Source organism: Erpetoichthys calabaricus, chromosome 16 (assembly GCF_900747795.2).
Source record: "Erpetoichthys calabaricus chromosome 16, fErpCal1.3, whole genome shotgun sequence".
NCBI lineage: Eukaryota > Metazoa > Chordata > Cladistia > Polypteriformes > Polypteridae > Erpetoichthys > Erpetoichthys calabaricus.
The window spans coordinates 4,934,595-4,957,643 of NC_041409.2; the positions used below are offsets into that span (position 1 = coordinate 4,934,595).

General features: G+C 39.3%; 1 protein-coding gene across 1 annotated transcript in view; it reads right to left on the reverse strand.

Annotated features, from left to right (window-relative positions):
- LOC127526082 (serine/threonine-protein kinase LMTK3-like) overlaps window positions 1–23,017 on the reverse strand; it is a 29,799-nt gene extending 6,782 nt beyond the window's left edge. The window contains exons 1-4 of the mRNA XM_051920182.1: window positions 22,880–23,017; window positions 16,526–16,895; window positions 16,103–16,425; window positions 12,099–12,198 (exon numbers count right to left, since the gene is read on the reverse strand). Coding sequence (XP_051776142.1) covers window positions 12,099–12,198; window positions 16,103–16,425; window positions 16,526–16,895; window positions 22,880–23,017 — 931 coding nt within the window. The remainder of the gene's footprint in view (window positions 1–12,098; window positions 12,199–16,102; window positions 16,426–16,525; window positions 16,896–22,879) is intronic.
- Window positions 23,018–23,049: the final 32 nt, after the last annotated feature.

The following is a 23,049-nucleotide window of genomic DNA, read 5'->3' on the forward strand; positions in this document are numbered from 1 at the left end:
GGAAGACTCGTCTAGTTCATTCAGCATCAACGTGCTCCTGCTACTGCTTCAGGGGCCATGCGCCAAGCGCCAACTGAAGATGCTAACGATTTCCGAAAAGGTAAAAGTTTTGGATATGTTGAAGGAAGGGAACAGCTACACCACTGCAGGACGCCATTACGGCATCAATGAGTCCACGATTCTTTTTTATTTAAAAAGGAGGAAAAGAATATAAGATATATGGGCACAATGTCCTTTAACCAGGGCGCAAAACGAATTGTAAGTTGATGTAATAAGGCAGTAGTCCAGATGGAATCTGCTTTAGGGATTTGGATTGAAGAGTGCCAGAAGAAAAACAACTGCGCTGCTACACAGTCGCCTGAAGAGGCTCCTTTAGAAGAGCTGTAACGCTATCCTTTGTTGTGCAGTAAAATTAAACTCATCGTTATCGAACAAGTCGTCATGTCATTGTTGGTGAGTAACAATTAACTTTCTACGTACAGTACTTATTACATGTACATAGTTTAGTATCACTGTACACACATTTTACTGTATACAATTTTTCTTGCATTGTACGTATTTATTGCTGGTGGCCTGTCTGTCGTAATGGCTGTAACATATGTGATATCGGAGACGCTCGATATCTTTAAAATAATATTTAGGTTTTACTGTATATAAACAGTGTGTTTACATGCATAATTTCAATGAATCTTACCTAATATCTAAGAGAATACAAAGGGTTTATGCTGTATAATTGTACGGGAAATGTTTATAATAGTGTGGGAGAGTTTATAAGGGCTTAAAATATATAAAAATAACCATATGAACATATGGTTTTTACTTTGCGGATTTTCACCTTTCACGGGGGGATCTGGAACGCAACCCCCGAGATCGAGGAGGGATTTCTGTAGTCACGTTAAAGGGTACAAGGCTAAAACACAGAGGAAAATCACCTAGAATGTATTATTTAGTTTTCTCCAATAGATGGCAGCAAAATCTATGAGTCAAAGTTGACTGCTCTTCATTTTCCTTGCGCACAGCATCAGATACTTGCAGTCATTCTCATTCAGTGAAATTCTCTACAGAAAATCTTTTGTGTATTATTGATGACTCAGATTCTGCATTGCCAGATGAGGATTTTGAGCTGTCACAAGATAAGCGCCAATGAGAGTGCTGCTAAAAAACAATATCAGCAGGGCAACACATAGGGCTAACAGTGCGACTCAGACTCCCGGTGAGTTGGTTGCCTTGAATGGAGTGATATGCTTTAAAATGATCATGTATAGAGGGTTAGTACAGTACAGATGATTGTTTTCCACAGTCTGAGTGATAAAAAGGATGTTGACATTTTTCACAGAAAGTAATTTCTAATAAAATTCAGCCTACAGGTATGACAAAGAAAAAAAAATCAAGCTCAAAATAATTAAAGAAAAGGAGTAATTAATTTATGATGTAGTTATTTCTTGGCAAAACGTTCAAGTGGGGATTTCTTCTTGTGATGTGACAACAAGAGTCTTTATTTGAGCAGTTAGAGTCTGTTACAGTTGTAGCGTCTCATGGTTTTTTTTTTCTGTTCAGTTTCACTTCTGCTCCTACAATTTTGGCAAATCAAGGGATTGGAAAAGGATGCAATAAAGGTTTTTCACTTAATTTTCATCAATAATGTTAAACAGAAGCAGAGCAACAAAAGAAAAATATAATTTGATTTTAGTATTTTAAACAACAATAACATTTATTTATAATGCACATTTTCATACAAATAATGTTGCTGAAAGTGCTTAAAATGTTAATCGAGTTACCATATATACTCACGGATAAATTCTCCTATGGATAAGTTGGGGCTTGATTTCACCGTGTAAAATCTGGTATTTTATAATGTCGATTGCGGAAAACTCCCTATTGGTACAAGGGATTATGATATGCTAACGCCCACCTGAGGGAGTAACAACGGAGCACACGGCCATTTTTTTCTATGTGAGTGCAGCAATGTGCTGTATCAGCGTGCGCTCCTAACCTCTCTCTGTATCTCTCTATTGCATCTACGTGACCACACGGTAATACCCAAACTATTCCGAAGTGACGTTTGCACTGTTTTCTGTATCTCACATCCTCACACACCTTTATCGTAAGAGCATCCGTTATCTACAATGGAGCATTCGATCAGAAGAAAATATGAAGCTGGTTTTAAATTAAAAGTTGTTGAAGTAGCAAAAGAAACTGGTAACTGCGCTGCTGCAACAAAATTCGATGCGTCTGAGAAACTGATGGGAGATTGGAGGAGGCAAGAAGATTGTGACGATGCGGGTTCGGCTCCATGCTCCCATCTTCTGTTAGGGAGCCCTTGAACCCAACACCGTCGGTAATGTCACCGATGAGCTAGACAGTGAGGCAATAACAACGAGCAAGGGGATGATGTATAAGTGCAAAAGTGCTTTTATTAAAAGAACAATCAAAACAAGTGTTCCAACAATGTTCAAAGTAAAGTGCTGTGCAACAGTGCATTCAAATCATCTTTAAATCTTCTAAATAAATAATCCATAAAACATGTGGAGGTTAAAATCAATAAATAGAACAACAATCCTTTAAAACAACAAGGTTAAAACCATGCTGGGAGCTGTCCTTTTAAAACTCCGGTGCATCCTTCTACTACTGGCGTTAGCGTCTCACCTGCTTCTCCCATGTGGGCTCTGCAACAGGGGAGACGCTCTTTCTGCAGCTGGCCTTCTACCTGCTCCTATTACTGTCAGTCGCCTTTCCAATCCTTGGCTCCGGTCGGCTCCTCTGACAGTGACCTGGGAAATCCCACCAACGGCCAAGGCTCTCATGTGGAGGACACCAAGTTCCCAAGTCCTGAATCCCGCGGTCATCCGTGGAGAATCATCCACCTTCCAGTCACTCCCGTCCTTCTTAAAACTCTGCGGGAGCGACAACAACTACTACGCCTGGGGTGTCGGCCTAACACCCAGGTTGCCTACTCAGCTGCTGTGAGCTTGTTCATGCTCGCTCACTCGTATCGGTGCACTCGCTCTCCTTCTCTTGTTTCCTGCTTTCTGCTTTCTTCTACAACCTCCCGTTCTCTTTCCTTTCTTTTCTTGTCCTTTTCCTTCTCTTAACCGGCTCGCGCTTCTCTATATATGCGGAGAGGACATGGCAGCTGCAGCCCATTAGCCACAGGAACAGTCACGGATGTGGGCAGTCTCTCACCTGCGCATTTAGGTAAGAAACGCCCACACCGCAGATCGCCCCGCGGCTCGTTACAGTCACCACACCCCCTCGCTAAGCCGCAAGCGCGGTGATTATTAATTTAAAAACAAACTGGCCTTTGCTGGGAGAACTGTGGACCCATAACATCACAAAGATGTGAAAAAAAAAATGTTAAGTGTCGCATTTTTGAACGAACTTATAAGTCAGGGTCTGATTTTAAGACCCGACTTATACGTGAGTATATACAGTAATTAAAAGCCTTGGTGTCTCTAGCTACCGCAGAAAAATGAACCTGTGCCATTATGCTGTTTAGTGACATAACTGACAATTCAGCTGAACATTGTAACACTCTTTATTTTCCCTTTATTATTTTGCCCATTTATTCTGTTGTGCAGTGAGGCATCATCCATTCCACTAGTTTGAATATTGTTTGTCATGAGGTCGAGTGTCACTAGAGGTGTGTCCCATGTCCATGTGTGTGTGTATGTGCTGTCATGGCAGCTACCTTATTTAAAAGCGAGCCTCATCCTAAGCCATTGTCTGTAGTTGGCTCCAAACACAAGATTCTTTATTTACCCTTTGAACAATAGTTTCTCTGAAAGTTACTTTTCAAGGCTTTTCTGACAGCTTACTCATTTTGTCAGTTTGCTTTGGTTGCTGTTCAAATAGACTGATTTTCTGTCTAAACTACTTTTATTGAGTTGCCTGTAAAAGTCATGGAAAGACCAAATGATATCTGTAAAAAGAGTGACTGTAGTATTCTGAGTTACAGAAATGTTCTGGCCGTCTTGCTCATTTTTTTTCTAAGAAGCTTTGTGATGACTTGTTGGTTTGAGCCCAGATGGAAATATGGCAGAAACCTGTTACAATGGTAATAATGTAAATTAAGGAATGTGTAAATTAATTAAGAACGGAAAAGGCTGCATTGAACAGTATAGTTGGCCTTCCTCAGAATGAGGATGCGTGGATTATTATCGAAAACTATCAGGAGATGAAACATAGTCGGAAAATCAAGCCAGGGTTCTTACCAAAAAATCAAACAGATCTGTCATCAAGATTAGAACGTTAATCAAAAATTAACGACCTCTATGCAAAAAATAAATCTGTTAACCAGGAAAAATTTAAATCACAAAAATGACACACCAAACACTGTAATTATCCAATTAGATGATTCTTATTCTTGTGATTCTTATGATCATTTATATCCATTGGCATCATAAATAAATGTTAAAATTTGAACTGATTGCCCAAAGCCATTAAACGTAAATTAACAACACAGTATTTGTGTCTTTCTTTGGCATCATGTTGGTTTTTGTTGGGGCTGCTTTGTTGTGGTGTGGTTGCCCTACATTGATAGAGACAGAGCCCAAGATGGAGCAGTTAATATCTAGGGTTGAGTTAGTGGACTCTGAACAACAAATGTTAGGAGAGACAAGTGTCTGACCTGGCCTCTGACTTATATCATCATCATTGGTCAGCCACGCAATTTTCTGTCCATTAAGTGACAGACTTTCTGTGGTCAAGAACAAGTTTCTGTCACTTCTCATGGTCCTGAGTCCCCTTTTTCGATTGCACTTGGGGACAGTCAGATTACAGTATTGATAGTGTTGATTGTGTATTACTGATATACTTTTATTGGATGACTTTGTTTTGGCACTTTGAGACTCTCTGATGGGTTCTAAAGCGTATATTTTCTAATGGGTTCTTTTGGGTCTCTTCATAACGTACGTCCTACCCAGGTCAATTGTTTTTTGATGATGATTTTCAGGACTAGATCCTGCTTGACTTGCTTGTATATTGTTTTATTCGAGACACGGTCGCTATGTTTTATTCCGAACAATGTGTTGTGTAGCATTCTCTTGGTTTGTTCGTTAAGGGTCCGTATTTCACTGCCGTATAGGAGAATGCTCAAGCATGAGTTCAGCAGAAACACGTTTGCTTTGCCACATACTCTTTAGTTCCAGAAGGCTACCCAAGCTTGTGCTTTGTAGGCTTTTACATCTTTAAAATTATTTGCAACCACTGATCTCAAGTATTTGAAGTCATTTACTATTTCAATCTGCTCTCCATTTATTTGTAGAGAAGATGAGAGAGAATTGCAGAGGAAGATGCGGGCCGTACTCAGGGCTGATTATAATTTGCTTGGTCTTACTTATGTTTATTTCTAGACTGACCCATTCTGCTGCTTGACTTGCTTTCCTAGTTGTTGTTGTACTCCTTCTCTTTTGTCTTCTAATAGAGCTACAGTACTGTGCAAAAGTTTTAGGCAGGTGTGAAAAAATGCTGTAAACAAAGAATGCTTTCAAAAATGGAAGTGTTAATCATTTATTTTCATCAATCAACAAAATGCAGTGAATGAACAAAAGAGAAATCTAAATCAAATCAATATTTGGTGTGACCACCCTTTGCCTTCAAAACAGCATCAGTTCTTCTAGGTACACTTGCACACAGTTTTTGAAGGAACTCGGCTGGTAGGTTGTTCCAAACATCTTGGAGAACTAACCCCAGATCTTCTGTGGATGTAGGCTTCCTCACATTCTTCTGTCTCTTCATGTAATCCCAGACACACTCGATGATGTTGAGATCAGGGCTCTGTGGGGGCCATACCATCACTTCCAGGACTTCTTGTTCTTCTTTACGCTGAAGATAGTTCTTAATGACTTTGGCTGTATGTTTGGGGTCGTTGTCCTGCTGCAGAATAAATTTGGGGCCAATCAAACGCCGCCCTGATGGTATTGCATGATAGATAAGTATCTGCCTGTATTTCTCAGCAATGAGAACACCATTAATCCTGACCAAATCTCCAACTCCATTTGCAGAAATGCAGCCCCAAACGTTCAGGGAACCTCCACCATGCTTCACTGCTGCCTGCAGACACTCATTATTGTACCGCTCTCCAGCCCTTCGACGGACAAACTGCCTTCTGCTACAGCCAAATATTTCAAATTTTGACTCATCAGTCCAGAGCACCTGCTGCCATTTTTCTGCACCCCAGTTCCTATGTTTTCGTGCATACTTGAGTCGCTTGGCCTTGTTTCCACATCAGAGGAATGGCTTTTTGGCTGCAACTCTTCCATGAAGACCACTTCTGGCCAGACTTCTCTGGACAGTAGATGGGTGTACCTGGGTCCCACTGGTTTCTGCCAGTTCTGAGCTGATGGCACTGCTGGACATCTTCCGATTTCGAAGGGTGATAAACTTGATGTGTCTTTCATCTGCTGCACTAAGTTTCCTTGGCCGACCACTGTGTCTATGATCCTCAACGTTGCCCGTTTCTTTGTGCTTCTTCAAAAGAGCTTGAACAGCACATCTTGAAACCCCAGTCTGCTTTGAAATCTTTGTCTGGGAGAGACCTTGCTGATGCAGTAGAACTACCTTGTGTCTTGTTGCTGTGCTCAATCTTGCCATGACATGAAACTGTCTTCCACAACCTCACCTTGGTAGCAGAGTTTGGCTGTTCCTCACCCAGTTTTAAGCCTCCTACACAGCTGTTTCTGTTTCAGTTAATGACTGTGTTTCAACCTACGTGTGACATTGATGATCATTAGCACCTGTTTGGTAGAACTGGTTGGTCAGACACCTGACTAGAATCCTACAAAATCCCTGACTTTGTGCAAGTGGACCTATAAGAATTGATTCTGGTTTGAAGGCAAAAGGTAGGAACACCAAATATTGATTTGATTTAGATTTTTCTTTTGTTCGCTCACTTTGCATTTTGTAAATTGATAACAATAAACAATCATTATTTATATTTCTGAAAGCATTCTTTGTTTACAGCATTTTTTCACACCTGCCTAAAACTTTTGCACAGTACTGTATATCATCGGCCTAGTCTAAGTCATTGAGCCATTGTACTGGTATTCGTTTGCCTTCTCTGGAATGGTTAATGAAGTCAAATTGTTCTGCAAAGTTGTGCATGACATACAGTAGTTGATTACAATGATGAATGACACCATGAAAAACTCCTGTTCTATTTCTGAACTCATTTGACAACTTTCCCTCTATGTGGACTCTGCTTTTCGAATTTTCATAGAGAGCTTTTATTGCTTGTACTAGTTTTTACGAGATTCTGTAGTGACGTAGCACTGTAAATATAATGTCACACTTGATCCAGTCAAAAGCCTTTTTTGAAATCTATGAATGTTGCGTATGGAGGTACGTGTTCTTTAATTGCTCATTCAAATACTTGGCGTAGGTTGTGAATTTGTTGAATGCAACTTCTACCTTTCTGGAAGCCTGCTTGATTTGGATAGAGTACAGTAACTTGAGGATTGGATAGATGCAATTTAGAAACATGGTATTATATGCCTTTTCTCTAACTGACATTAGTAAGATGCCTCAAAAGTTCGTCATCAGTTGTAGATTGCCTTTCTTAGGCATGGGCACTATGTTTCGGAGCATGCGAGTCTCACACACATCTTGGCATATCTTTAGAATTTGTGCATGAATAAATCTGCAGCCACTTTTCAAAACCTCTGCTGTGACTGTGTCATCAATGCCTGGTGATTTGTTGTCATGAAGTTGCTCAAGTGCTCTGTCAAATTCTTCTTCAGTGTCAATTTCTAGATCGTGAGTTGCTGGAGCTGATGAGATGTTGCTTTTGGTTGAGAGTTTACCATGCAGCAGCTTATCTAAGTTCCATTTCCATTGTTCGAGGAAATCTTTTGGTGCCTCTGGTTTACTTCTGTTAAGCATCTTGACTGCTGCGTGTTTTGTCTTCTTTTTTCCCACTTAGGTCATTGACTGTTTTTCACATTCTGCTTTGCTTTAAAGTTCTAGCTGTGAATTTGAGCTTTTGCAACTGTTTATCAGGGTCAGCTTTTTCATCTGCTTGATATAAACATGTGATTTGTGCAACTACATCTTGCCATCATTTGCGTGTTTTGGCAGTTCATCTTGCATGGAAAGATTTTCTATCTTTTGTCTTGCTCCTCTGCCAAATTGATTGTGTTTTCGTTGACCCAGTTGTGCATATATTGCATGCATTTGGTGCCCAGTACCGTGTTTCAAGTCTCTTCTATTGCTATCTCCAATGAGCTATATGAGTCTTCTGTATTCTCCTGATTTGATTCTGTTAAGGCACTCTACTGATTTTGTAGTTGAAGGTTAAATTTCCGTTGAGTTTCAGTGCTCTTCAGGAGTTCCACATTGTATTTTCTTTGCTTTGTTTTTTAGTGATTGGCAATAATGGATGTAATGAGGTTATTAGAAATAAACTTGATGCATTAGGATTAAAAGTCAAGACGGAGGTAAAGAATTTAGGGGTAACTATTGACTTTGACCTAAATTTTAAATCACATATTAATCAGATTACTAGGACAGCATTTTTTCACTTAAGAAATATAGCAAAAGTTAGACCTCGTATATCATTGAATGACTCTGAGAAATAAGTTCACTGTTTTGTTTTCAGTCGACTAGATTACTGTAATGCACTCCTCTCAGGACCACCCAAAAAACACATCAACGATCGATTGCAACGAGTGCAGAATGGAGCTGCTGGAATCTTAACTAGGAAAAGAAAATCCGAGCACATCACCCCAGTTTTGATGTCACTACACTGGTTACCTGTGTCATTTAGAATTGACTTTAAAATACTGCTTATGGTTTACAAAGCCTTAAATAATCTCACTCCATATTATATTTCAGAATGGCTTACACCTCACACTCCAAGTCATACCCTTAGATCTTCAAATGAGTGTCTGCTCATTATTCCAAGAACTAAATTTAAAAGAAGTGGTGAGACGGCCTTCTGCTATTATGCACCTATAATCTGGAATACCTTACCGATAGAAATTCGCCAGGCTAATACAGTGGAGCACTTTAAAACACTGCTAAAAACTCATTACTTTAACATGGCTTTCTCATAGCTTCATCTTAATTAAATCCTGATGCTCTGTATAATTATCATTATTATTCATGGTGGCTCCAAAATCCGTACTAACCCCTACTTTCTCTTCTGTTCTTTTTCTAGTTTTCTAGAAAACCTAATCAAAGCACCATGATGTCCCTACATTGATGGATTAAAGGCCAGAAGTCCACATAACCGTCATCATCAAATTCTTCCATGAGAACCCTAAATTTAATGATGACTGATTGAGGTCATTTATGTTGGGTAGAATGCCTACAGGGTGCTGGGTGGTCTCGTGGCCTTGGAACCCCTGCAGATTTTATTTTTTTCTCCAGCCGTCTGGCATTTTTTTTTTTTTTTTGCTTTTTTTTGTCCTCCCTGGCCATCAGACCTTACTTTTATTCTATGTTAATTAGTGTTCCCTAATTTTTATTCTTATTTATTTTGTCTTTTTTCTCTTTCTTCATTATGTAAAGCACTTTGAGCTATATCATTTGTATCAAATGTGCTATTTAAATAAATGTTGTTGTTGTTGTTTGATGTTCTTTTGTCATGCAAAAGTTGACTCTGATTTGTACAGAAACTATTTGGGGGTCAGAGCCTATATCGACTGTGTTATAGGGGTGGCGATTCTTAAGTGAGTTAAGTCATTTGCTGCTAATGAGTATGTGGTTAATTTGTGAGTATGAGTTCTTGACATTCATGTTTGGATTCTCCCCTTTCCATAATTTGCCTGGATGACGCTTCAAGCAACTGTAAGCTGGATGTAGATTCTTACTCTCACATAATTCAGTCATGCAATGTCCATTGTCATTTGTCTCATTGTGATTATGGTACGTGTAAAGTCTGACAATCATGGCCAATTCTTGCATTGAAGTTGCTGAGGATGAAGTCGAGATTGTGAGGAGAGATGAATTCTAGAGCTGCCTTTAGATCGATGTAGACGTTGTCTGTTTGAGTGTGGTCAGGGTTACAGCATATATTGAGATGAATGTGAGTTTTGGATTACCATTTAGATGAATGATCTGGTCAGACACTTTCTGAGTGCTGATGAGTGTCTTTGAGAGGCTCTTTTTGAGGTAGCTTACTACACCTCCTATTCCTTGGGCATTGGCCGAAGAGAGGATTTTCAGCTATTTGCAATGTTGAAACCTTCTTGTTTGATGTCACAGAGTTGGGTTTCATCGGAAATTTGCCTCTGCTTTTGTATGACAAATATCTTGATGTTGAAATGTTCTTATCCAGTTAGTAGTTGATCTTCTTCTCAGAGTCTGAATGTTGATGCCTTTAGACCTTGTGTTTTGTTAGCGATCAAAGTCCTTTCGTTTTCCCTTGACCCCATCATAGGCACTGAGCTTGTCTGCTGCACAAAATTGTTTGGGTTGCGCAAGCGATCCGTTGTGTTCTGCGTATACTTGTTCTTGTTGATAGTTGGTTGCTTCTCTAGTCTATAATACTACCCCCTAGGCCAGCCTGGTGCTGGGAGGGGAACTGGCGGTTGCAGTGAATTGAATTCAGCTGGCCAGACACTGCAATATATTTGACATACTAGTGCAGAGCAATGAAATAAAATCTTCCATTAATATTGGGAAAATAGATTGTGATATCAGTTATTTATAGGATAATAATGGCAATTGGTGTGTGATTTTTGAAATGTAAACTTTCTCTGGGTAAGCAAATTCAGTTTTGAAATTGAGGTCTTTGATTTTTGATTAATATTTTAATCTTGAAAATAAATCTGTTGGATTTTTTTGGTAAAGACCCAGCTTGATTTTCTAAGTTTCATCTTCTGGTCCCTTTCAATCTGCCTGAGGCAGAACAAAAATTCTGATCATTCAGGAAATTTTTATACTATTAAACTAATGATGTCATGTGCCTCACACTCCTGAGTGGTTGTTGGTATAATTGCTGTACCAACAGTCAATGCCATTGCTATGAAATGTCTGCACCCATAATCAAAGAAAATAGCACTACAGGATAAATGCTAAAAACTTGCAACTTTTTAAAAAAAATGTTAGGTAGAAACAAACATGAGAATTGGATTTTTTCTATCAAAACCCCAAAACAGACATATACACTGCTCAAAAAAATGAAGGGAGCACTTAATCGTCACAGTCTAACAACAAGTCAGTAAAGTTTCAGGGATATCAATCTGTCCAGTTAGGAAACATAAGTGAAGGTGAATTGACTTCATCTGCTTTGGTACAAATGAAGGTGACAGCATGTGCATTGGAGAACCAACAGCAAGACACCCCCCAAAAAGGAAGTGGTTTTGCAGGTGGTGACAGACAATTGCTCTCTCCTTGTCCTTCCTGAGTGATTCTTCTCTAGTTTTGCCTTTTGCTAGTGTCCTTCTTACTATTGGTAGCATGATACAGTACCTGCAGCTGATTGAGGTTTCACAGGTAGTCCAGCTCCTCCAGGATGGCACATTCATACGTTCTCCAGACCTGAATTCAATTGAGAACCTCTGGGACGTTATGTATTGGTGCATCCAATGCCACCAAGTAGCACCACAGACTGTCCAGGAGCTCACTGAAGCTCTTACCAGGTGTGGGAGGAGATCCCCCGTCTCATTAGGAGCATGCCCAGACATTGACAGGAGTGCATACAGGCACGTGAGGGCCATACACACTACTGTGTCACATTAGGAGCTGCCGTGATGAAATCCACACAAGTTGAATCAGCCTGTGATTTCAATTTTTAACTTTCGGTGTGATGTTGAATCCAGCCCTCAGTAGGTTGGTGATTTTGGTTTCCATTGACAGTTGTTACATCATTTTGTTCTCAACAAATTACATAGTATTGCTCAGTAAAGATTTTCCATTTGAATATTTCATTCATTAAGATTTGATGTCTGATTTAAGTGTTCCCTTAATTTTTTGAGCAGTGTAATTTGTAATACTCCATTCAGAAATTCTCACGAAGCATTAATTAAAGACATCAATCACAAAAATAGTGACATGGTCAACCCACAATGAAGATGCTGGACTGCTAAAAGTTTCAGCATTGAAAGAAAACTAAGCAGAAGTGGGTGAGGCTCGATGTCTTCACAACAGTGACTTACCAAGTCTGTCTTCAGGATTGGCACTAGAAGTTGTTGCATCAAGGGAAGAAGGAGGACTTGTAGGTGCAGAACCAGAGCTGAGCTCATTAGTTGGAGTTTCCTAAGAAGTGACATGAAAGAAAAAAATTAAGGTTAAAAGAAAGGATTTATCTATCAGTCTATCTGTCTATACAGTATATACTGTATATTGTTACACATTCATGTTGGAGGATCTCCTTAACAGTCTCTGTCGAGGTATGTAATAACCCCCCAGAATGAGAAAGGGTGCATTCGGTAAAATTGTCTTCTCATTCAATCCTTGTAGCACACAGAAACCGACTAGTAAGGGCAACTGACTCCGTCCCTTTCCAAGCTTCCCAATAGGGAGTCATTTTGGCAACAGTTAACCACCGGATGGAGCTCCCAAGCAAGCTGACCCTAATCCACGGCTAAGAAGCTAAGTCTTTCATTTGTAATCTGCAGCCCAGAGACAAGGGCAACTACACCTAAGGAACATTTCTTTTGTTTATTTTGACTTCTTATTAAACAGGACGACTGTGTTGGCACACCAGATTATCTTCCAGCAGCCTGTCATTCCTACATCTGGCCACTAATATATAAATATATATATATATATATATATATATATATATATATATATATATATATATATATATATACTAATAAAAGGCAAAGCCCTCACTGACTCACGCACTCACTCACTCACTCACTCACTCACTCACTCACTCACTCACTCACTCACTCACTCACTCACTCACTCACTCACTCACTCACTCACTCACTCACTCACTCATCACTAATTCTCCAACTTCCCGTGTAGGTGGAAGGCTGAAATTTGGCAGGCTCATTCCTTACAGCTTATTTACAAAAGTTAGGCAGGCTTCATTTCGAAATTCTACACGTAACGGTCATAACTGGAACCTCTTTTTTGTCCATATACTGTAATAGACTGCAGCTCGATGGCCGTGGGAGGCGGAGTTGCATATCGCGTCATCACGCCTCCCATGTAATCACGTGAACTGACTGTGAACGCAGTATGTAGAAAACAAGGAAGAGCCCCAAAGAGCGCTGAAGAAAACATTCATTACACAATTGAGAAGGCAGCGAAACAATAAGAAGCGAGCGAGTGACGCATACAAGCATATTCATAAGTGCAGCTACTGCGGAAACAAAGCACGGTGTAAACCGTAAGTTTAAATTAAGTTTATAGAAACGCTCCCGCTGCCGTTTGCAATACCATATTCGCGACATACAAGTTTAATGAGAAGACACGAGGTATAAACGAGACTTTGGATCACTTTGTAACGGAGTTAAAATTGCTGTAGCGAGAAACTTTTAAGTGCCGGGTCTTAGCTAACATTAAATAAAGCCGTGGACATCGCAACATCACACAAAACAATACAGAACCGCTAAGCAAGGAGAAAGGACGGCCTTATATGCCGTTCGTTTATAAAACAGCGGAGCGGCTGTGTAAAGGCAGCTTCACAAAAAAACAGATCCTTAACAAATTGTTATTGGTATATTTTCCCTCAATTTAAAAAGGTTTTCTTTTCTTCTTAATAAACATTTAAAAATGTGAATGTATGTATGTATATATGTATGTCTATATATATATATATATGTAGATATGTATATATATATGTAGATATGTAAATATGTATATGTATATATATATGTGTCTGTATGTGTATATATATATATATATATATATATATATATATATATATATATATATATATATATATGTATATGTATGTATGTGTATATGTATATATGTATATGTGTGAGTGTATGTATGTGTGTATATGTATGTGTATATATATGTTGATTTGTGTATATATATATATATATATATATATATAAGTGGATGTGTATATATATATATATATATATATATATGCATATATGTATATGTATATATATGTTTACATAACCTCTTTAACACACTACTTCTCCGCTGTGAAGCGCGGGTATTTTGCTAGTATATATATATATTGATCATTCTTTTATTTATTCATTTACCCTCACTCCCTCAATCACCAGATAACCCATCAACAAAAACACTATCTCCTGTTTAGTTAAAAGTAGAAATTTGGCAGGAAGGTACATCTAAGTTAGTAGGTATCTTCTAAGAAAGAATGTTTTTACATATCAATATTTAGGGGTAAAATCCCCTCAACAATTGAAAAACCTAATACATTATAATCTGAAAAATATTTTGGCTGATTTGACTGGAATTTAGAGATGTTACAGAAAATTTCTGACACGTTATTTCTATTTGTCAATATTTCTTAATAATAATGTTGTAGAGAGTGGGCTATTTTTAGGGACCGCTTCCTTTTTCTGTTGAGCCCCAAGAAGGAAAGGAAGGAATCGCACTGAGAAGTTGGAGCTGCTGCTTTATGCAACTGAAGGCCTCTGCCAGAAGTGAGAGAGAAGGATAAAAGGTTTGCAAAGCTCAAAGAAGACCTTCTTAGCAAGTTCCATCCTTGGGCACATGCAGTACTGGCTATTCTGTCAGCTTCTTCTTGCTCATTACAACGTGGTACAGAATACAGGCCCACTTCAACCCTTGGGTACAATGCAATCCAGGAGCCTTGAAAAGTTTAAAAGCCTTCTCAACTCAGTAATTGAGTCCTCCATAGATAGAACATGCAGGAGGTAGACATTGCAGTGCTTCTTAATGGGCTGGCACCTCTTTTAATTTCTACTCAGAATATGAGAAACGTTTCTTAGTGTACCAGTGTTTACCCCCCACTCCCCGTGGCTCATCGACTGAAAGTTAATGTATTGCAGTGCGCTGACCTCCTTCACTCCCGGTTGACTAAGAAGTTGAGGAGGAGCAAGACGTTAGCTAATCACAGTACTGACAGTAATTTGGCTCCACTTCAAGGACTGGGACATTGCACATAGTTCACAATATCATTTCTTTTTATCTGTTCTTTTCTGTGCATTGCTCAAAACATTCGGCAAAATGCATGCAGCCAGTAAATGTTAATGCTGTATGTGATAAGTAAACTGCGATATTGCTTTTGATCTAAACCCTCCAAAACTTTGTAATAGTAGAAGATTACAGATCAAAGCATTATATTCAGTTTTGAGTTAAGCTACCTTTTTACAGGATGTACTACTGGATAAAATTATAGCTACAGCCCAAATTCCTGTTTTTAATTATCTGTTTAAATTCAGAAGAAAATGGTTTCCTTTAAATTTCCATTGATCATCTACAAAAGCAAAGGTCAGACACTAGGAAAAGCAAGAATTAATCTACGGCACAAATGTTTTACTCCTGGCCAATTCTATATAGCATATTCAAGAGTAGGGCGGCACGGTGGCACAGTGGGTAGTGCTGCTGCCTCGCAGTTGGGAGATCTGGGGACCTGGGTTCGCTTCCCGGGTCCTCCCTGCGTGGAGTTTGCATGTTCTCCCCGTGTCTGCGTGGGTTTCCTCCGGGCGCTCCGGTTTCCTCCCACAGTCTAAAGACATGCAGGTTAGGTGGATTGGCGATTCAAAATTGGCCCTAGTGTGTGCTTGGTGTCTGGGTGTGTTTGTGTGTGTCCTGCAGTGGGTTGGCACCCTGCCCGGGATTGGTTCCTGCCTTGTGCCCTGTGTTGGCTGGGATTGGCTCCAGCAGACCCCCGTGACCCTGTAGTTAGGAATATGGCGGGTTGGAAAATGGTTGGATGGATGGATATTCAAGAGTAAGCAGCTCTAGTGATATAATAATATTAACCCCTGTTAAAAATAGCAAATACCGTATACAGAAAAGTACTCAGTCAGTTGCACAGTACTTCTGATACATTCAATTAATAATACCATAACTGAGGCCCATCGTCTTAGGAAATTCCCAAGTGAGTCCAAGTAGCATAGCTAGTTTGTAGGTAAGGCAGTCATGCATTAGTTACAGGGATTTGCTGTCACTTTAATGTTAGTAAATATAAAAGATCAAAATGATGTCACAAACACCAAAAAAAAAACACAAGATTATTAGAACTAGTTCATACCTGGTCAAAAAGATAAACAGTGACATCATCAAAGAAAGACACATTACGCCTCTTTTCTCTTTCACTCTCTTTCTCCATTTGTTCTTCCAGAGAACGAGGTGACTTGAGTAGACTTCGTAAGCTTAAACGCCGCTCCGTCTCTGTCTCCGTGACCACAATCACAGGCTCTTCCCCTTCGTCTTCATCATCCTCTTCTTCCTCACCCTGGTCTCCTATAGATCCTCGGTAACTTATTTCCTGTCCACGATCTCTGGATGGGATGGGGGTCAACGTGAAATCAAAAGCCAGAGGAGGTAGAGCAAGGGAGAGCCGGGCTAGCTTTGCTGGAGAGACATACCAGAGTGTTTTATTTTATTATAGGGAGAGAATTGTACTGCCAGTCAGCATTCTGCCTTCAACAACATAAAATATGTGTCTACATACCTTTAATGGACTGCGCAGAAGTTGAAACTGATTGACTTTCGCCAGTTTCTGGACCAGACAGCAACTCGGGCTGATGGCTGAACTCGTTAGTCCAGCTTTTCTTATGTATATCAGCATCGTTTGAGCTAGTGTCCTTTTCACAGTGTTCATGGTTACTGCTCTGACCAACAATTTCTGTGACATTTGCACTTGCATCCTCCAAGCCTTTAGGAGTTCCAGGTTTCTTGTCCTGATTTTCTGTCTCAGGCAAGCCAGCTGCTATGGACTTATGCCAAGGTTGAAGATGAACCTTCTCAGTTATACAGCCACTGGAGAGAACATTGTGATTCACATTTTCCCTCAGAGAGAACTGAAGCCTTTCCTCACAAACCTGTGAAATTTTAGATAGATATGAGAATACAGTCTTTTGTATCATAAAACCACAAGCAGACTTGCTTATATAACATGTTTTGTGTTCAGTAAAGATCTTTTTCCATTATCTAGCCAAGTCATGTTATAACAAAATAATTTCATCTTCAACTGCTCTGTAAATAATCATTTGGTAGAATATCAGTGTATTAGATAGATAGATAGATAGATAGATAGATAGATAGATAGATAGATAGATAGATAGATAGATAGATAGATAGATAGATAGATAGATAGATAGATAGATGTGAAAGGCACTATATAATAGATAGATAGATAGATAGATAGATAGATAGATAGATAGATAGATAGATAGATAGATAGATAGATAGATAGATAGATAGATAGATAGATAGATAGATAGATAGATAGATAGATAGATAGATGTGAAAGGCACTATATAATAGATAGATAGATAGATAGATAGATAGATAGATAGATAGATAGATAGATAGATAGATAGATAGATAGATAGATAGATAGATAGATAGATAGATACTTTATTAATCCCAAAGGGAAATTCACATTATTATTCACTATTATAATTCGATTAAAGGTGGAAAGATCCAATATCTAACTACTTCACATTATTGGCCATGGAATGCACTGGAACTCTTACTTAAGAAAGTAAATACTACTTGGAGTTTACCAAAATGTCTACTTTTAATGCATCTAATGGTATTACATAAAAAGATATTTTCTTAACTTGTGATGACACATGTCAGACCAGGGCTTTTCTCTTTGACATACAGTAGTTTTCAATGATTTGTAAGTTGTTGCTTATCATTTAAAAGCACAACGGTGGAAAATGAAAGCAGCCACAATTGTTACCATCCTGTAAGAGGAATACATTGACTGCCTTCTTTATCCAAGGTGACTTATAACATTTATCACACACTTGCTTACATTTCTTTTGGTTATCCAGTTGGAGCACAGGTAGGTCTGGTGACTTGCTCAAGGTCACACAGCATCAGTAGCAGGATTTGAGCCCACAACCTCGAAGTTCACAGCCTTAACCACTACACCACAATGCCTGCCAATTGTTTGGACATTAGAAAAACTTTTAATGAAAACAGGACATTCACCCCAATAAAGCTTACCAATTTTTCCACTTAATTCCTCCAAAACGAAGTCAAGCTGAGTTTTGAATGCCCCAAGAGTCCTACTGTCTACCACTCTACTTGGTAACTTACTCCAAGTGTCTATGGTTCTCCGTGTAAAGAAAAACTTCCTAATGTTTGTGTGAAATTTACCCTTAACAAGTTTCCAACTGTGTCCCCATGTTCTTGATGAACTCATTTTAAAATAACAGTCTCAATCCACTGGACTAATTCCATTCATAATTTTAAACACTTCAATCATGTCTCCTCTTAATCTTCCTTTGCTTATACTGAAAAGGCTCATCTCTTTTAATTTTTCCTCATAATTCATTCCCTGTAGCCCAGAATCAGCCTAGTTGTTCTTCTCTGAACTTTTTCTAGCACTGCTATGTCCTTTTGTAGCCTGGAGACCAAAACTGCACATAGGATTCCAGATGAGGCCTCACCAGTGTGTTCAGTCACTTCACCAGTCACTTCTTAGTGACTTCTGAAAAGTGGAGGTTGATAGTGGTGAGCGCAGTACAACTCCTAGGTCCTTCTCATGCACTGTACCTTTAAGTTTCAGACCTCCCATTGTGTATTCAAATGTAATATTTCTATTTCCTACGTGTAGTATTTTACATGTACTTACATTAAATGTCATCTGCCACAAATCTGCCCAAGCCTGTATGCTCTCCAAGACCTCCAGATTCTTGATTATCTGCCAGTCCTCCTAGTTTGATAACATCTGCAAATCTAACCAGCTAGTTATCCATCCATCCATCCATTATCCAACCCGCTGAAACCGAACACAGGGTCACGGAGGTCTGCTGGAGCCAATCCCAGCCAACACAGGGCACAAGGCAGGGTGCCAACCCACCGCAGACCAGCTAGTTATTTATATTCTTATTCAAATTATTTAAATATACTAAAAACAGCAGTGGCCATAGCACTGACCCCTGAGGGACACCACTCTTAACATCACAAAATTCTGATAAGGTTCCTCACACCATAACTCTGTGCGTCCCATTTTTTAGCCAATTTAAAACCATTTTTATACACCATACACACATTTAGTGTGATGCTCAACCTCTCACGTGGGACCTTATCAAATGCTTTCTGAAAATCAAGATAAATAACATTGGATGTATCACTTTGATTGCATCCTTTTGGTGCTTCTTCATAAAATTCCAGCATGTTAGTAAAACACAATTGCCCTCGTCTGAGCCCAACATGACTGTTCAGAAAAACTCCTGTTCTTGCCATGTGATGCTCAATTTTATCCTTAGTAATTCATTCCTTTAATTTACCTGTAATGCACATTATACTGTAGCTGCTTGGATCTTCCCAACACCCTTTTTATATAATGGGATTATATTTGCGATTTTCCAGTCCCTCAAAATTTCCCTAGTGTGTAGTGTTTTCTAAAAAATATGTCAAAGGTTTATATCTGTACTCACTAACCTTTTTACGCACTCTGTGATAAATGTCTTCTGGTCCTGGTGATTTGTTTGATTTTAGCCTATTTAATCTAAGCAGTACTTCTCCCTGTGCATACACTCAGGACCTCCTTAGTAGTCCCTGATACTGCTGGGAGGTTATCTACTTCCTCACTTGTGAAGACCTCAGAAAAATGTGAATTTAGAGCATTTGCTACTTCACTGACTGTATATTTTAATTCCCCTTTATTATTCCTGACACACCTCACCTCCACCATACATTGGAATCAAAACAAAACAGCCTTTAAGGGGAGAAAGTGGTAGGTTATGTTCCAACATGCTCTATGAACAAAAGTAATTACAACCACTCAAAACAGGATTACTTGCTCACGTTCATATTTGAATTCTTAAATGTTTCAGCTTTCATCTATTTTTTTCTCCTTCTTGCACATAAGACAAGGGAAAGAAGAGCAACAAGGGGAGAGCTTTTTGGAGGTCAAAAGAGGACTACAGGATGAGGACTGTCATGCTGACTGCCTATTGATGTCTTAACCGCACTCATTAGCTTGTTAACTTTTCCAGGTGTAAGGGTTCCTTGTTTGAAATTATGTGTCCACACTAAAATGTGCAATATGATCTCTGTTCAGTATATTGCATTTAGTATTCTCTAGGTAAATGAGGTGCAATATACAGTGCATCCAGAAAGTATTCACAGCGCATCACTTTTTCCACATTTTGTTATGTTACAGCCTTATTCCAAAATGGATTCAATTCATTTTTTTCCTGAGAATTCTACACACAACACCCCATAATGACAACGTGAAAAAAGTTTACTTGAGGTTTTTGCAAATTTATTAAAAATAAAAAAATTGAGAAAGCACATGTCCATAAGTATTTACAGCCTTTGCTCAATACTTTGTCAATGCACCTTTGGCAGCAATTCCAGCCTCAAGTCTTTTTGAATATGATGCCACAAGCTTGGCACACCTATCCTTGGCCAGTTTTGCCCATTCCTCTTTGCAGCACATCTCAAGCTCCATCAAGTTGGATGGGAAGCGTCTGTGCACAGCCATTTTAAGATCTCTCCAGAGATGTTCAATCGGATTCAAGTCTGGGCTCTGGCTGGGCCACTCAAGGACATTCACAGAGTTGTCCTGAAGCCACTCCTTTGATATCTTGGCTGTGTGCTTAGGGTCGTTGTCCTGCTGAAAGATGAACCGTCGCCCCAGTCTGAGGTCAAGAGCGCTCTGGAGCAGGTTTTCATCCAGGATGTCTCTGTACATTGCTGCAGTCATCTTTCCCTTTATCCTGACTAGTCTCCCAGTGCCTGCCGCTGAAAAACATCCCCACAGCATGATGCTGCCACCACCATGCTTCACTGTAGCGATGGTATTGGCCTGGTGATGAGCGGTGCCTGGTTTCCTCCAAACGTGACGCCTGGCATTCACACCAAAGAGTTCAATCTTTGTCTCATCAGACCATCAGACTCCTTTTACTAAGGAGTGGCTTCCATCTGGCCACTCTACCATACAGGCCTGATTGGTGGATTGCTGCAGAGATGGTTGTCCTTCTGGAAGGTTCTCCTCTCTCCACAGAGGACCTCTGGAGCTCTGACAGAGTGACCATTGGGTTCTTGGTCACCTCCCTGACTAAGGCCCTTCTCCCCCGATCACTCAGTTTAGATGGCCGGCCAGCTCTAGGAAGAGTCCTGGTGGTTTTCGAACTTCTTCCACTTACGGATGATGGAGGCCATTGTGCTCATTGGGACCTTCAAAGCAGCAGAAATTTTTCTGTAACCTTCCCCAGATTTGTGCCTCAAGACAATCCTGTCTCAGAGGTCTACAGACAATTCCTTTGACTTCATGCTTGGTTTGTGCTCTGACATGAAATGTCAACTGTGGGACCTTATATAGACAGGTGTGTGCCTTTCCAAATCATGTCCAGTCAACTGAATTTACCACAGGGTGGACTCCAATTAAGCTGCAGAAACATCTCAAGGATGATCAGGAGAAACAGAATGCACCTGAGCTCAATTTTGAGCTTCATGGAAAAGGCTGTGAATACTTATGTACATGTGCTTTCTCAATTTTTTTATTTTTTAATAAATTTGCAAAAACCTCAAGTAAACTTTTTTCACATTGTCATTATGGGGTGTTGTGTGTAGAATTCTGAGGAAAAAAATGAATTGAATCCATTTTGGAATAAGGCTGTAACATAACAAAATGTGGAAAAAGTGATGCGTTGTGAATACTTTCCGGATGCACTGTAAATTTTTTCCTTGAAATTACAAAATATATTAATTCATGGAGTATAAGCTCCTTCTACTTAGTCTTGTGGGGCTTGACATCACAGAACAAGAATTTACATCTGGGAACAACTCGATAAAATCTTGGCAGTGGACAGTGCCAAAGCTGCGGCTGAGAGGTTCTTTCTAAAAACCCACCCCCAGTTTCCTCCAGTCTATGCACTGTGATGCTCATGGTACAAATAAAATGCAACGGAAGCAACATTATGATGACTAGCAATATTTATTGAATTTGTTATGGCAACATTAATGATAACCTTTCAAAATGGATGCCTTAAGAATATTGTTCAATTCAGTATTGTGGTCTGTATATATTCTGGTATGGCATCTTTGGCATTTAAAGTTAAGACAGTAATTTTAACTGAACAGATAGAACTTGGATCCTGTGCCGCCTCATCCATGATTTATGGTCCTTCATGTATCAGAGTCATTTGGCACATTTACTATTTTGGATGTGTTGTTTACAGAAATCTACATCTCTTGTGACTCTTTGTTATCAATAACAAAAAGACCTCGCTTAATGGGACTTCACTTCCTTTTTAACCGAGTGTGATGGTACACCATTTAGCATGAATGTAAATTCTACAGTTAATCTTTTCATGGATGTTACTACCGATTCTTTCAGCCACACGTTTATTTCAGCTGTATTGTCATAACTGTGAGCGTCAGAGACCCCTTACACCCAGCAAGAGAATGCATCATTCCCTGCAACTATAAGTCCAGCAATGTCTTTAAATGCCAAAGTATAATCTGGTTTTACGTAATTGTTCTTCCCATGCAACAGGCTATGTTTATTTTTAACATATTAATGTGTGTAGGGTACTCATGGGACGTGTTTAACAGGGGGCTTTCTGGAAGTCTATTTAGTCCTAGATCGCTTAAACATCATCACCACAGGTTTGCTATCAGGTGGATGGTGCTGACAACAGCATCGTTTCTCTTTGCTGGTTAAATCACCACCTTTACTTTGAGCCACACCTTCATAAGGAATTGGATTAGTTTATAAATGTCAGAGTTCATTATCATATCATAGGCAAAGTCGATAATACATTTAAAGTTCTAAATTTAAAAAACTATGCACCAGAATATCATTTTTAATTGTTCTAATAAACCCATCACTCACCTGCACCATGAGTCCATTTTCTGCCTGTTTCTTGGACAATGACCTTTGATCTCTCTTTTTACCCACCGATTGCTCTCTGCTTGAAACACCTTGAGAGATCTGTGAAATAGTCTCCTCTGTGATCCGGGGTACTTGCATATTGCTCTGATTTGCTAGTCTGCCTGAAATAT